Source organism: Sphaerodactylus townsendi, linkage group LG13 (assembly GCF_021028975.2).
Source record: "Sphaerodactylus townsendi isolate TG3544 linkage group LG13, MPM_Stown_v2.3, whole genome shotgun sequence".
NCBI classification, from domain to species: domain Eukaryota; kingdom Metazoa; phylum Chordata; class Lepidosauria; order Squamata; family Sphaerodactylidae; genus Sphaerodactylus; species Sphaerodactylus townsendi.
The window spans coordinates 29,653,688-29,669,165 of NC_059437.1; the positions used below are offsets into that span (position 1 = coordinate 29,653,688).

Consider the following 15,478-nt stretch of genomic DNA (forward strand, 5'->3'; position numbering starts at 1 on the left):
AACCACCAGTTCCCACTAATTAACTAACATTATCTGACATGTTTGCATGTGTAGCACAGTGAACTCAATTGTGAAAAACTACCTGCTCTCAGTGGGACTGATGTTTAATATAAGAATCTGCTGTTGATGAAATAAAGACAGTGTCCTTAAAACTGCTCAGACAAGTTGGAACTTATACTGAGGAAGTGGTTTTTATCCACGAACAAGCAAAAAACCTGAGAGCTCATTTTAATTGGACTACTGCAGAAAAGAACTATTTTGCCTATTCTAGTACATATAATTAATAGTGTTGTAAAAACATGAACTAGGAGGGATAGGTTGGGGTGGAGGTTGAGGATGTGATTGCCCAAAAGGCACCTAACAAGCCTGCAGTTTGAGTCTCTTGCTCTGAGTTTACCAATCTACAGCTTGGTCTCTTAGCCATAGTATTACATACGAGTGTCAAATGGTAGAACCATTTCCATCAAGTCTTTGTATCAGCTCGGATGGGTGGAATTTGGTTGTGTACTGGGAGAGGCTGTGGTTCAGCAGCATAACACATCTTTTGCATGACAGTCTTTACTGCTAACCACCTTGATAGGCAAACTTCTCTGCCCCAGACTCTGGAGAGCCACTGCTGAAGGAGACAGGATTGTATTATGTCACTCCATGGTCTGACTTCATATACTGCAGGATTCTCCAACCATTTTGAGCCTGCAGGCATGTTTGGAATGCTGACACAATGTGGTGAGTGCTACCACAAAACGGTTGCCATAGAAAATGCTGGTTGCCATTGAAAATGCTGGGGGGAAGAATTAGGACTAATAAAAGGAAACACTTCTTCACGCAACGTGTGATTGGTGTTTGGAATATGCTGCCACAGGAGGTGGTGATGGCCACTAACCTGGATAGCTTTAAAAGGGGCTTGGACAGATTTATGGAGGAGAAGTCGGTTTATGGCTACCAATCTTGATCCTCTTTGATCTGAGATTGCAAATGCCTTAACAGACCAGGTGCTTGGGAGCATCAGCCGCAGAAGGCCATTGCTTTCACATCCTGCATGTGAGCTCCCCAAGGCACCTGGTGGGCCACTGCGAGTAGCAGAGAGCTGGACTAGATGGACTCTGGTCTGATCCAGCTGGCTTGTTCTTATGTTCTTAGAAGGTGGAACCAACTATACTGTGGCTACCACAGCTTACCATCAGTTACACAGTGAATATCCTTGAGTTGTGGTGGTAGCTGCTGGTAAAGCAACTTCTTTTTAATAACTGCTCAGTCAATCAAATTTCCAGTAACCCACCAGAAATTTTGCTGGGCAAAATTTCTAACTGACCCCACCCACTTTCTAAAAATACTTGGTAGGCACCAGGGAAAGTGTTGGTGGGCACTGTGTTGAGACCCTTGGTTTCCTGCAACTATTCATAGTCAGTACTGCCAGTATTGGGAGTAGAGGCTTGGGTTTAAAAGCAAGTCCTCCTTGGACTGGTGATGATCAGTCTTTTAGCCACATTAATCTCAACTGGGCATTGTATGACTAAGATGCATGGCATTTGAGCCTCCGCAGGAGAGTGTGTCACAAAGGATAAGGCATAACAAATGCTTTGGGCCGTGTTCCCTGTGTTCTGGCTTTAATCACCTATTGAGCGTGGTTGGTATATAATTTATATCTTTTTAATTGGGTTTTTAAAAACAGATCACTCAGCACTTGACCTGTTTTGGGGGATTTTGTTTAGCAGCTGCCTCTTCCCCTCGCGGCACAATGGGAGAAAACTCCATCAAATACTTGAGTTGTTTATCCCACAATTGAAATACAGGCTTTTTATAATAAAATAAAATATAGCACTGTGAAATCTAATTGCCTAATAATTCTTTGCACCCTCATCTTTAAAATGTCATGTTTTTCATTACACCCCTTGGCCTATCTCTGAAGGCATCCTGGCTGGATGCTGTAAAATATTTTATTGGGGAATTGTTCTTCTGTGCTGGGTTAGTGAGGAGAGAGACCTGAAAAGGAACTGATTGAAGTCTTCAGATCCACAGCCCCAGTGCTTTAGTGTCCTGTTGCTTTTAATTCTTAATTGTTTGGGATAGTTTTGTGTTGCAAGTGTGAACCTTTACAGCTGATGGGGATTTTTGCTTTTGTCTTAACTGACAACACCAAGATGTTAGAAGGGTGTGCAACCAAAAGGCTTGTCCTGGTTTCCATGAAGGATCTTGAAGCAATCCTTCCATCTCAGATAAGCACACCGAAATGTCACCTGGTGCTTTACCTTGTTGGGCACCACAGGAAGCATTTGGGGAAGCACAGCCATCTTTCCTTGAGGGGAGACTCTTCCTGCAGAGTATCACTGATTGCTGTTGTGGCTAGCTCCTGTGCATACAGTTGTGGGTAGCTTGCCAGTTAGGGTTGCCAGGTCCCTACTGACGACTAGTAGGGAAGGGGGGGGTAGGGCTGGCAGATCCAAGCTGGGGGGTGGATGGAGCCTGTGGAAGACTGGTATAATGCCATAGAGTCCATTATACCAGTCCTCCAAAGCATCCATTTTCTCCAGGAGAATTAATCCCTGTAGTCTGGAGATGAGCTGTAATTCTGAAGGGTCCCCACACTTCATCTGGAGGCTGGCATCCCTATTGCCAGTCTAGATGCCCTTTCTCTGTGGCAGCTTATGGGCATGACTGTAGTATGTAGCAAGGGGCTCTGTTGCCACTTGCAGAAAGGGTTGGACTTAGGGCATCTACATTTCTTCCAGCTTTATGCTTCTGTGATGAGGACTGACTTTTTCTGAAATGTCTTTGAAGCTAGCAAGCCCTGGCTTAGAGGTGTTGGAGTCCCTCAGTTGCAGACAGACAATGAAAAGATCAGCAGAAACTTGAGGGCAGGTGCAAAGGGAACTTCAGAGAGTGCAAAAGAGGAATTGCTTCTTGGGATGGACAGTGATAGCACTGTGAGATGTAATGGCTAGAAATGGATTTCTGCTCCTCTCCCTCTGCCAAAAAAGAGCCAAACAGCTTTATCTTCAAGTTTCTATTTTAACGGTAAGGGCCATTAAGCAAAAGAGTTATCTTAGCTGCCAATGAGGGAGATAACTATCTCTGGAGATCTGAGTTGGATAAATGTTTTGTGTGTGCAGGCAGATTTGATGGCTCACAAGGCTTTGTCTTTCAACAACTGGATGTTAGCAATATGTAGTCTGTACAGCAGAACTGGGTTTGTTTAACAGAACTGGGTTTGCATCCGCGTGTGCTCTTCCCAAGTGAAACTCACAGGTATTTCTCTCCTGTTCTGTGCAGAAGATCTAAATGACTTTGTATGAGAAGTGTGACAGGGAACTGGATTGACTTCTGTAGTGTAGGGCAGCCTTGCAAATAACTTCCTACAAACTCATATCTCTTGAACTCTTTAGTAGCTTACCTATCTCCCCCCCCCACCCCCACAGAAGTTAGATTTTATGGTGCATCACTGGCTTCCAAAAAGCAAAAACCTAGTTCTTTCCAGTCAGCAGACTCTTCCCTGTTCAGTTGCTAAGAGGACATTTTTACTCATTGTAGGTGATCAGGTAAGTGGCTGTTCACAAGTATGCCCTTCAACTGAAGTCTCACCTGAGGGGCAGTAGGAGCGCCAACAGGACTTTCAGGATTAGGCCAGGAAACAGAATCTGAGCCAAGACAGTACAGGAGCAAGCTCCTAAATCCTCAAGGGAGCAGGGGTATGCTGTCATAAAAGCACTAGGAATTAAGAAGATGGTGCAATTAATGAGGTGCACAAGATATGTGAGCCAGAGAAAGGAATCTTGCAGAAGTAAGTGAGAGGAAGGACATGCAGTAGGTTTAAGGGAAGAAATATCAGGTAAGTAAGGAAGATGCAGTATTCTGTTTTGAGATGTAGCTATATTAGTCATGTTGGTCTGGACAAAACTTAATCTGACTGCAACCACTTCCTGCTTCCCCTTGCCAGGCTACAATCTGAGAAGGCAACAACAGCCAAATGAATCTTAGCCTTGCCTTGCTTAGGGTTAGCAAGTGAAGGCTGAATGAGTTGATGTCTGTGAGCATCAGAAGCTGTACTTGATCATGCGAGGCTGCATTTCACTCTTATGTATGTTTTTTCCTTGGAGTGATGAAGACAAATGATAGTTGCTTCTGCTTTTGAGCTTTCTAGGCTGAAGGGTATTTCTGAATTTGCAGCCGTTCTGGTCTATTTCAGCTGTACTGAAGCAGCAGTTCTTGACCTGCTTTTTTCATGTGCCAGGAGAGATGGAATGAACATACTGAAAGATCTTTTGGACCACAGCAAGGAATTGTCTGGTCCAGCATCTTGGCTAACTAGATACAGTACTCTTGGTCTTCCCAGAAATAAGGGCAGCATTCCTTTGTCCTTTAGTGGCTTGCACTTGGGTACTTGGAGGTTAAATTCTCTCCAATGGCTATTGCACATTGATGGACCTCTATGTAATTACTACTATATAATTACTATCAGACGTGTCTAACAAGAAAACCGTTTTGGAGAATTGCTTCTTGCTGCCTTGTGGCTTGAGTTTGTAACTCCATCAGCTTTTCAGCCCTGTATATTCCATTTTCCTCTGCTACAAGAAAGGGGTTTTACACGTTGCCTCCTGATTTGCTTGATACTATGGAGGGTCTATGTTATTTTTATTGGGCTAGCACAAAAACTTCTGTAAGGCTTGGCTAACTGCATTGATGGAAATGTGTCAAATAGTTTCTTCTTTGTAGTGAGGATAGTTTTGATTTTTCAGTGAGGTATAGTTGTGCTCTGCTGGTTGATTTACCGCTGTGGCCATAGAAGTAACTGTTCTACCTCTGGAAAAGAATGTGATAAAATTCATCTTTACTTTTCTGCAACTTGATTATTTTATAAAAAGGCAGGTGACCATTTGACATTTTCTTGTGGTTGGGGAAGTGAGAAGCAGTCGTGAAGAGCAGATGACTTGGTTTGTGTATTAATGAGGCTGTTCAGCAAAGTAATAGTCAGGCATTAGCTGAGGCACAGTTGGGTCAAGATCACTGGATATATTCTTGAGCCAGGTATGTCCACTTCTGACCCTGTGGACAGAATATTTTTGGAAGCAGGAGGTAGGCTTCAAAAAGAAGTCAGAGGAGCATGCTATATGGAATAAAGCTTTTTGCTCTCAATTCTGTCCTTTGTCTATCCTTTTATCTGTGCTTTTATAATGTGATTAACAGAATTGGCAGAATTGGTCTTCAGAGAGAAACAAAAGCCATAAGCTGGACTGTCTGATATCCCCTCTGCAGCCTGCCAGCACCAGCCATCTAGAGCCACTTCCTAGGTTTCATGTTTTTGTTTGATGGCCAACTCTGTACTAACCAAATGCCTTCTTGTTTGTACATACAGGGCTCGACTTGCAAGTGTGTGTGCCAAAAGTTCCAACGTGCTGCTCCAGGAAAATAGAGGAGAAATACCAAGCCATGGCCCGTTCCAATATGGAACAGCTTCTCCAGTCTGCCAGCATGGAGCTGAAATTCTTTATCATTCAGAATGCGGCTGTTTTCCAAGGTAGGTGGCAGAGTTGATATTGCATCTCTCCTTCAGGGAAGTGAAAGGTGATACTTATGCTGTGTTTGAGCGGTCAACTGCCAGGTGACTGCATTGCCAGATTAAAACTTGCACATTTTGGTACCTTTTGTGGTATTTTTGTGACTGCGTGTGTCTTGTGAGCAGTTAAGGGGTGGGTACTGGAACAATCAAGGAATAGTTCAGTTGGCAGCTATCTGGGGCTTTCTGTGGCTCCACTTTAGCTCTGCCACACAGCAATGGGACACTGGATATCTCCTGGAATAAGTGGCTCCCTTGGAATGGTCCGGTTACATTCATGATAGAAAAGCCTGGCACATGCTGGGTCCTGACAGCTGGTATGATTGGTGAGAAACTGGCATGGGCTATGCAAACTCTGCTGCTAATGTGGAGATCAGAAGTGGGTACACTCCTGATTCTCCTTTGGACCAGATCCGCTTGGATCTCTGTAGCAAAGGGGTTTCTGGAATCAGTTTGCATGTCCAGGGTCCTTACTTCAACATCTGATAATAGTTTGCTGCTTTAGACCAAACTTTGAAATTGTGCCAGTTGCAAAATGATAAACTAAAAACCAGGGAGAGGTATAATACAAAATACAAACTCAGGAAAAATGAATAAAGTACCTCCAGGCAGTATTTTAAAGTGTGAAAAGATATCTTAAAGTGATGCGTGCTCAAACATTCAACCAAACAATATAAAACAAAAAAACCTTATGCAGACCACAGTGAAAATACACAACTGTTACAGTTATCTTATAAACATACAGATTCAAGGTTCTAATAAAGTGGCAATGCTCTTAATGAGATTATCCAGGTTATCTCAATGTGTCAAATCACAAATACATCTTGCATGTCCTTCCTTATTTAGCTGTTAAAAGGAAAGCAAACTCATTCATCTGTTGTATGCAATAACAAATGCAGACATTCTTGAAAAATTTGAAAAAATGCTGTTATGCATTAAATAGATGCAGAAGATTTAATAGGAACAGAGGATCATAAAGGAAGCTGTTATGCAACGGAAAGATGCAAATAAATGTAGAAGGTCTAAAAGAAGCATGAAAAACAGACCACCCACAGGAGGCTGTTCTGCTGAGTCTTAACAAACCTTCCGCATTGTGGCTGTTTTGCTGAGTCTTCTTCAGTTTCATGCCATAATTACACTATCTCCACGAGACTATACAAATATAATAAAGCTCATAAATTATAGACTGTGATATGTTGTACCAAACTTATGTGTATATATTGCATACAAAAACTACTTACATTCATGTTCACAAGAGCTGCATATCTTGCACCAAGACCTCAGTGTTGTAAAAGACTATTTCTGTGAGTTAAATACATTAAAGGCTGCTGATTACATTCAGCTGTGGTCTAGACTACATTACTGAAAAGAAGAAGCAGTATTACAACTTAAGGTGAATGCCTCATACTTAAAGAATAATCAAACTTACAATACAAACATAGGATACAAAGCTGGTAGATAGAATTGTACAAGTTTACAATAAAAGTATTAGTTATAAATGTTGTCATTATAAAAGGCAAGAAAGATCTAATTCACAATTAAGTCCCAGTGGCGTAATGTGTGCAATTGATGAATCCATTTGCTTTCCTCTTGTAGATAATGCCTTTTAATATCCAATTTCTGATATGGTTTCATCTCATATTTGTATATTACACAAAATTTCAAATCCTATGGAGAATGGTTTTTCTCCAGGAAGTGCTGTATTAGTGGACAATCAATATATTAATGCCAAATTGTAGACACATGTTCTAATATGCATGTTCTGGGGCCCTTTCAGTTGTGCCCACATATATATGGGCACAACTACATTGAATAATATAAACCTGCTTTGTAGAGCATGTACTGAAATGTCTCAGTTCCCATATTTTCCTTGTTTGTGGATTGATAAATTCCTTTATACTAAGCGACAAATCACATGCTGCACAATGAGTGTAGCGAAAATGTTCGATAACTTGACAATTTGAAACTTCTGTAAGGAAGATGTCTGTTCTAATAACATAGTCCTTAATATTCTGAGTTTGCCTGAAACCTATTTGGGGTAACGACAGACATGCTGGTATATGGGAGAGGAGATTCCAATGTTTAAGAATGATATTTTGGATCTCCTTAGCCCTAGGTGTATAGTCTATTGCAACTATAAGATTTTGTTTATTGCTGGGTTCCTTAGGAGTCAACAGGCTTTTTCTATCCACTTGTTTGATTCTGTTTGTTGCTCAATGTAGTACTTTTTCTGGATATTCTCTACTGTGAAAGGTGTTAGTGTGCAAGATTCTCTCATGAATGTATCTTCCATAGTGGAATTACGTTTTAGCCTTATCAATTGGCTATAAGAAAGGTTATTACGTAGATGTTTCGAATGAAAAGATTTGAAGTAAAGAGCTGTTTTTTATCAGTAGGTTTTCCTTTCCTCACTAATGAATATTGTAATGTCGAGAAAATTGATGTGTGTTTTGTCTACATGAAAAGTAAATTTAATAGTGGGGTGAATCAAATTAATCCAATTAATGAATTCTGTGACATATTCCTCTTTCTTGAAGACCAAAAAAGGTCATCAATATAATGTTTATATATAAGGATATTGTCAAAGTGAGGATTGACTTTGGGATTGCTGATGTATTCATTTTCCATATTGTAATAGGAGCGAGACCAGATCCCATACTCACACCTCTTTTTTTAGTATAAAAATCATGTCCAAAATGAAAATAACTGTGATCCAAAATTAAACCAGATAACTGAATGAAAAACTGAGTAGGCTAAACAATTAATGTTGTTCCACTCTTCCTAGATTATACCTCACTAACTTGCAGATTTTTGAATGGAAAGGAATTGCTGCTAGGAACAGAATATGAAGAGGCTTTGTGGCTTGAGCAGTTACATCCACCTATTTTCCTGAGTAGATCCTGTGGGAGGGAGAGTGTTGTCAGCTTTGGGGTGTTGTGTGGTTTCCAGGCTGCATGGTCGTGTTTTAGTAGCATTTTCTTCTGACATTTCGCCTGCATCTGTGGCTGGCATCTTCAGAGGATCTGATGGTAGTAAGCAAGTGGAATGTATATACTTGCAGAATGTCCAAGGTGGGAGAAATAACTATTTGCCTGTAAAGGGTTCAATTAACAAGCTTGATTTGCATGTGTTGAATGGGATCCACCCTTTTAGCATGTAAGTAACCATGAAGAGAGCATAATCAATTAGTGAGGGCATCTGCATAGTAGTAGCCTTTTGATCCCTTTGATTGATTACTGCCCAGAGACATCCTTTGTCTGGGTGGTGTTCAATAGCCTTTTGATTGCTTACTGCCTGGAGAAATCCTGTGTCTGGGTGATGTTCATTAGTCACTGTCTAGTGTTTTTCAGCACTGGTAGCCAAATTCTGTCCATTTTCATGGTTTCTTCCTTTCTGTTGAAATTGTCCATGTGCTTGTGGATTTCAAAAGCTTATCTGTGTAGTCTGACATAGTGGTTGTCAGAATGGTCGAGAATTTCTGTGTTTCAAATAATATTCTGTGCCCAGCTTGGTTGACCATGTGTTCTGCTATTGCTGATTTTTCCAGCTGAATTAGTCTATAGTGCCTTTCGTGTTCTTTGATTCTGTCTGGGCACTGCCTTTGGTGGTCCCTATGTAGACTTGCCAACAGCTACACAGTAAGCGGTAGACTCCTGCAGATGTTAAAGGACCCCTCTTATCCTTTGCCAAATGTAGCATTTGTTGAATTTTCTTAGGGGGTCTGTAGATTGTTTGTAGGTTATGTTTCTTCATCAGTTTCCCTATGGTAAGAACACTTTCCCGCTAGGTGGCTGTTTATCTTTATTCCTGTGGTTTGTTCTTGGTCTTGCAGCTCTTCTGATGTCTGTTTTAGCTTGTAGAGCCCAGTTTAGGTGATTCAGTTTGTCTTGAAGGAGGTAGGGTTCACAGATTCTTTTTGCACAATCTACCAAAGTTTTTATTGCACTCTTTTTTTGTCCTGGGTGATAATTGGAGTTTTTATGTAGATATCTATCAGTGTGTGTAGGTTTTCTGTGTACTGTGTGGCCCAGTTGTTAGTTTGGTTTGTGGATGACTAAGATATGGTAGTTTTCCCTCGTTTTCTTTTTCCATAGTGAATTGGATGTTCAGGTGGATATTATTAATATGGTCCAGAAACTTGTTTAGTTTTTCTCCGTGGTTCCAAATTGTGAATGTATTATCCACACCATGGAACCATATTTTTTTGGTGCTGTTTCCAGGGCTTGTTTCTCAAAGTGTTCCATGTAAATATTTGCTGTATCAGGGCTAAGAGGGCTACCCATGGCTACCCCATCTCTCTGTTCATAGAATTAATTATCCCACTAGAAGTAGCTTGTAGTGAGGCAATGCTGAAACAGGGCTGTAATGTATTTAGGGACAATCCAGTTAATGAGTGGAATGGTGTCTGCTATGGGGACCTTGGTGAATGGGGAGACCACATCAAAGCTGATCAGTTTGTCATTGGGGTTGAGTTTAAGATTGCTGATTTTTTTCTATGAAGTGGGCTGAGTCCTTAATGTAGTTTGTGGTAAGTCCAACATGGCTTTGTAATTGTGCAGCCAGAAATTTTGCCAAATCATATGTAGGGGATCCGATGGAGCTCAATGTGGGTCTAAGCAGAGTGGAGTCCTTGTGGATTTTTGGCAGTCCATAAAGTCTAGGAGGGAGAGTTTCAGATTTGTATAGAAGTTTGCGTATATTACGATTAATTGAGGAGTTCTTAATCAAAGTGTTGGTTTTTCTGGTGATTTTGTTCGCAGGGTCCTATTTCAGTTTTTTATGTGTTGTGGGATTCAAAAGTTGTCTGATTTTTTCTTTTTATTGTTCTGTTTTCATGATTACCGAGGCATTACCTTTGTTTGCAGGGAGAATGATGATTTCTGAATTGGAATTGAGGTCTTTGATGGCTTATCTTTCTTTCCTCGTTATACTGGAGGGAAGTTTTTGTTAAAGCAGCGGGTACTCTGGAGTAGATCACCTTCAGGTATGCAATGCAGAAATCACTGACAGACACACAGTCAATGGTGCAGAAGTTCTGTTTATTGCTACTAACTACCCAAGTGCTTTGCCAGGCAATAGGTGTTTCAAGGCACACTCCTCTCGGTCCCCTGTGCCAACTATATACAAACAGGTACCAATCAAGTGCAGGAGTCTTATCAGTGCTACACACGGTACTAATGCTGCACTCGACACTTGTCTAGGGGTGGACACATCTGTCAAGTAGATTTTGCCCGTCTACACATGTCATTTTGACAGTGTCTAACAGTTTTGCCTTTCTCAGAATCCTTGCTGTTTCCCCTCTTACTCCCTCTGCTTCTTCCTCAGGGAGATTCAACATTAGCAATGATGTTTTCTAATGGGATTCTGGTGGATAACAGCAATGTTCTGTTCAGTAAAACAATCTAAAGGTGCCCTGTTCTTTGGTGGAACAGAGTGGGAGACACATGAGCAAAGTGTAACAGTTCAAAACAAGGTTTATTGCTTAGAGAAATGAGACCCTAACTCCTCCCAGGGTCTAACTAGGATAAGGTACTTGCTTGACTGGTGAACAAACTTGAAGCTGTACACTTTTATTATTTCTTGTTTCCTTTGAAGAAAGTCCACTTGTCTTGCTTCCTCTTGGTTCTTTCAGTCTTTTGTCTGGCTTCTATTTTCTGTTGACACCTCAACTTTCTGTTCTCTAGACCATATACACTTTAGTCTATGCACCATAAGTGTAACAGATTTTTGCAGCCTTCCAACTCCCTAGGCACCTTAAACTGACTGAACTAAACAGGGCATTGCTTGGTAATTTAAGGAAGACTGCCTCTAAGGAAATTTCTTAAAGGGACAGGGTCTAACTAAAGTTCCCTCCTTTAGAATACTTATACAAGGAACTAAACCCATGCTAGCTATAGGGAAACTTAGACTTAATAGGAAAATAACACGAGCTTCTCTGGGGGCATGACAAGCAAATTTGCCTCCTTTTGATAAGATGGATATTTTGTCATCAGAAAGTTGCCTCTCAGTCAGATTGATGATGGTCCGTGATGTTCTGGTTTCAACTGATGCTTTTGGCATTTGTAGAATTTTTGTTTCTGTCTTTTGGTGTGGTAAGCCATGTCTTCCTCCATTTTCCTGTCAGTGAAGTTGTCAATTTTATCCCAGTCTTGGGTGCTCATCTTTTGGCGAGTGTTATGGAGGAATAACAGCTCCTTGTCTATGTTCGCAAGTTCTTTGCGGGTAGTGTGGATTCTCTCACGTAAGTGTGCGTGTTCAAGGCAGTCATAGATACAGTGAGCCTGATGGACTAGTTCCTGTGTCTCTGCAGCATAAAAGAAAGGTTAAGGAACAGAGTAGGTATGCTTTCCTGATCCGTAGTTGTCAGCTTTGTCTGACTATAAAAATGAAGGGGTTTTTGCCTCTTGAGCTTTATAGAACGGAGAAACTTCTGGCTGCAAGGCACCCCAGCCAGTGATGGGATGTGCTTTTGCTTTTTTTTCAGTGGTTGATTGATGCTTGGGATTGGGGGGGGGGGGTGTAACCAAGCCAGGACTTTCTTCTAAAGCAAAACAGGGGCAACAATAGCAGTGTATTTTTGTTTTGAAGCCTCCCCTGAAACGACTATTTCTTAATCATAAAACCCTCCCCCTTGACCACCTCTTCTGGGAATGGCATCTAACTAGTGTATTTCTTACTGTAGCCTGAAGCGGTGTAATATGCTGGTACAGAGACAAGGCATAGCCATTCATAAAGGCCCCAAACCCCCTTTAGAATTCATTTTAATATTTTTCAGTCTGACAGCTGAAGGAACAGCTTGAGTGACAGCCCCAACTCCTGGTCAGATGTTGTTCTGCACTAAATTTAATTTTCTTTCTGCTGAAAATTGCATCAGCCTGTTTGCTCGTAAAGATCAGGGAGAATCACTTGGCATTTACCAAAAATCTCATCGAGGCATATCTGTTACTATGTTCGCTTAGCAGAGTTTATTACCTTATTAGAGTTTTAGACCCTTGGGCTGCTTTTTATTGTATGGGTAAAAAAATCACACAAATAAGGGGTTGGGGGTTAGAATAACATTTGGGTAGCACTATTGTCTTGGCATACAAAATGTATTAGATGTCTATTTTAAGGTACAACTTAAATTGTTCATTTGTGGGAGCAAGTTGAGTTTTGAGTAAAGCTGTTAGTTCATTTGGGTGCATATAGTTCCAAATTATATCACCCATAGTTTATCCAATCAAAATATTTTGCCTGTTATACTGGCAAATGCAACTTATCAGGAGCATTATTTATAGTCTGCATCTCGTTGAGACTCAAGGCAGGTTACATAGTATAATTCAATATAATAAACAACATGAGGCATCAATAAACAGTGAAAAGGATTTGAATTGCAGTAGTCTGAACAGGGCTGGAACAACAAGAAGCAGTTCGGTAAGGGCTGCTCTGTAAATGCCACAAATATACAAAATGTACACTGTTTACTAAAATCAGTGTATTGTTTAGTTACAAAGATCACCAAAGCAATTCTCTGGTAAGTATTAAAACAATATTGCATTCATATGCAAACAATTCCTTGTAAGTTGCGTTCTGTGGTTGATGGGTCCTTCAACTTCTGACTGCATTTCCATAGTAATACCTTCCTCAGAATCTCACAACTTAATCACCAGTTTATTTCTATATACAGTTTTGTCTACATTTTATAGTCCCACTAACAGTTTCCTTTTTGCTCACATTGCATTCATGCTGACAGAGCTAAAACAAAGCATAAGCATTAAGGTGTCATTGACCAATGCAGAAAATTAGATAGTAGGTTCATCCTTGGAGCAACAGCAATAAGTTCACACTACATACAATAATATAGCCTATCCTCTGTCCCTTTACCTCTGCCCATTTACCTGAGCATCTTTTTTCTTTTTAGAAATTTTAATTTCCTCTCATGTCTCTTCACAAAACTAGACTAGACTTATCCCTCAGAAATTAATGATTCATTTCCACTGAACTTAATAGGGTTCTCATACCAATCATCCTTGCAAGTTTTGTCTGGTGGTTCTTGGGAATACTCAAGTATCCCATACATTTATAGTTGTCCTCAGGTCATTTCCCTCTTGCACCAATAGGAAATGACCTGAAATGACCAAAGAATTTCACCTCCCTGACCTTCACTAGTACTTCAACCTGATTTTTCAATTCTGTGTAACATTTAACCTTCTCCAATCTGCCTTATGCAAACCATCCATTTTGTATTCAAATCTTTAACTGCTTTGTAGCAGAAGGAATGTGATCCTCAACACCCTCCATTTCTCTCCTGTGTTTAGATAAGCCCATGCTGGAATGTCATCTCACATAAAGTTAAAATCAAAATTAAGTCTTATCAACATGAGTTAAAAACCACAGGCCTCACAATAGCAGCAATAATCTTCAGTCCCAGAGTAAAAAAGGAAAACTAATAAATTTGCTTACATTCTTGATGTGCCAGCAACTTCTCCAACCCACACTACAAGGAGAGAAAATAAAATAAAACAGACTGGGAAGGTGAAAAAAGAATGTCCCAGAATAAACTGAAGCTAGCCAAAGTATTCAAATCTTACTGCGACTTCCACCACAATGGCTGTTATCATTTTGAACAAAAATTAAATCACATTTATGCAATTCTCCTTCCCTGAGGCGTATCTAGGAAAAATATAGCCCGGTGCAAAATCTGAGTTTTCTGCACCCCCCCCCCCCACTGTATGGGTGGCTGCCCTCCCCCATCATGACCAAACAACTTTTTTGCACCAAGTTATCTCAAAGTCACCATCACATTGTAGAACATGCCCCAACTAAAAAATCTAAACACAGCAATGGTACATGCCACACAGCAGAAGTCACTTGTTTTGAAGTCAGTGTATGGATCCGGGGCGGTGGGGGGGGGGAAGGAGGAGTGGTGTGGGGGCTTCTGTGGATTTTCTCCCCCCCCATGTTCCATTTAGCTTTTGACAATAATTGAGCTACTGTGTTCTGCATTAATTTGAATCTGAGCTGTTTGCAAGCAGAGGCCTATGTAGAGTACATTACAGCATAGTCTTGATCACAATCCTGGTGGCAAGATAATATAATATTTTATATGCTGCCCTCCTCCATCTAAAGCAAGGCTCAGGGCAGTTTACAAGATGAAAACATCATAAGTGCAATAATTCTACTCCCCTCCCCGGCTGTTAAGATAACATGAAGGAATAGTCAAGTTCGGCATGGGGGAATTGTCAAGAGTCGAGACTGGGTAAATGGAGTACATTCTATTGGGTAGAAGATTGGCCCTGTCAAGCTTGGGAGTCAACTTCTGGACTACACTGAGTTGAAAGAAAGTGTTTTCTTGCAGCGGCATTAACTACTTCAGCAGTTGCAGTGGAACCAGTATAATCCCTATATTGCCAGTGTGTTGACTATATACTACTCTTTGTAACCCTCGTCTAACTTGCTGATTTTATTTGTGACGGAACAAAAATTCTGTTTAGCGATGAATTGTATTAACACTTAACAAATTGTATTAACACTTAACAAAGCTAAGATCTTTTAAACATGTTAATTGCATTCAAGAAGTGTGAAATAATGCAAGAGTTCAGTGGCATCGTAGATAATAGCACCTTCAGCATGAAGCGGAAAAGAAGAGTTTGGATTTATACCCCCCTTTCTCTACTGTATGGAGACTCAGAGGGGCTTACAAACTGCTTTCCCTTCCTCTCCCCACAACAGACACCTTGTGAGGTAGGTGGGTCTGAGAGAGTTCTAAAGAACTGTGACTAGCATATCCAAACACATTGTAAAACCTTCGTGTTTACAGCATTTTAAAAACTTGACCTATGTACACAATTTTTAAAAGCTATTTACGAAGACTACAGCAGAAATGCTAACAACATAACCAAGGTCTGTCTGCCATCTGTATATTAAAGGGGGGGGGGGCATTTTCTG

The 15,478-nt window shown here is 40.7% G+C and overlaps 1 protein-coding gene across 1 annotated transcript in view; it reads left to right on the forward strand.

The window, feature by feature from the left end:
- The window catches only part of GPC3 (glypican 3), a 297,585-nt gene that overhangs the window by 14,273 nt on the left and 267,834 nt on the right, over positions 1 to 15,478 (forward strand). Inside the window, exon 2 of the mRNA XM_048514801.1 lies at positions 5,351 to 5,512. Within this exon, the coding sequence (XP_048370758.1) occupies positions 5,351 to 5,512 (162 nt within the window). The remainder of the gene's footprint in view (positions 1 to 5,350; positions 5,513 to 15,478) is intronic.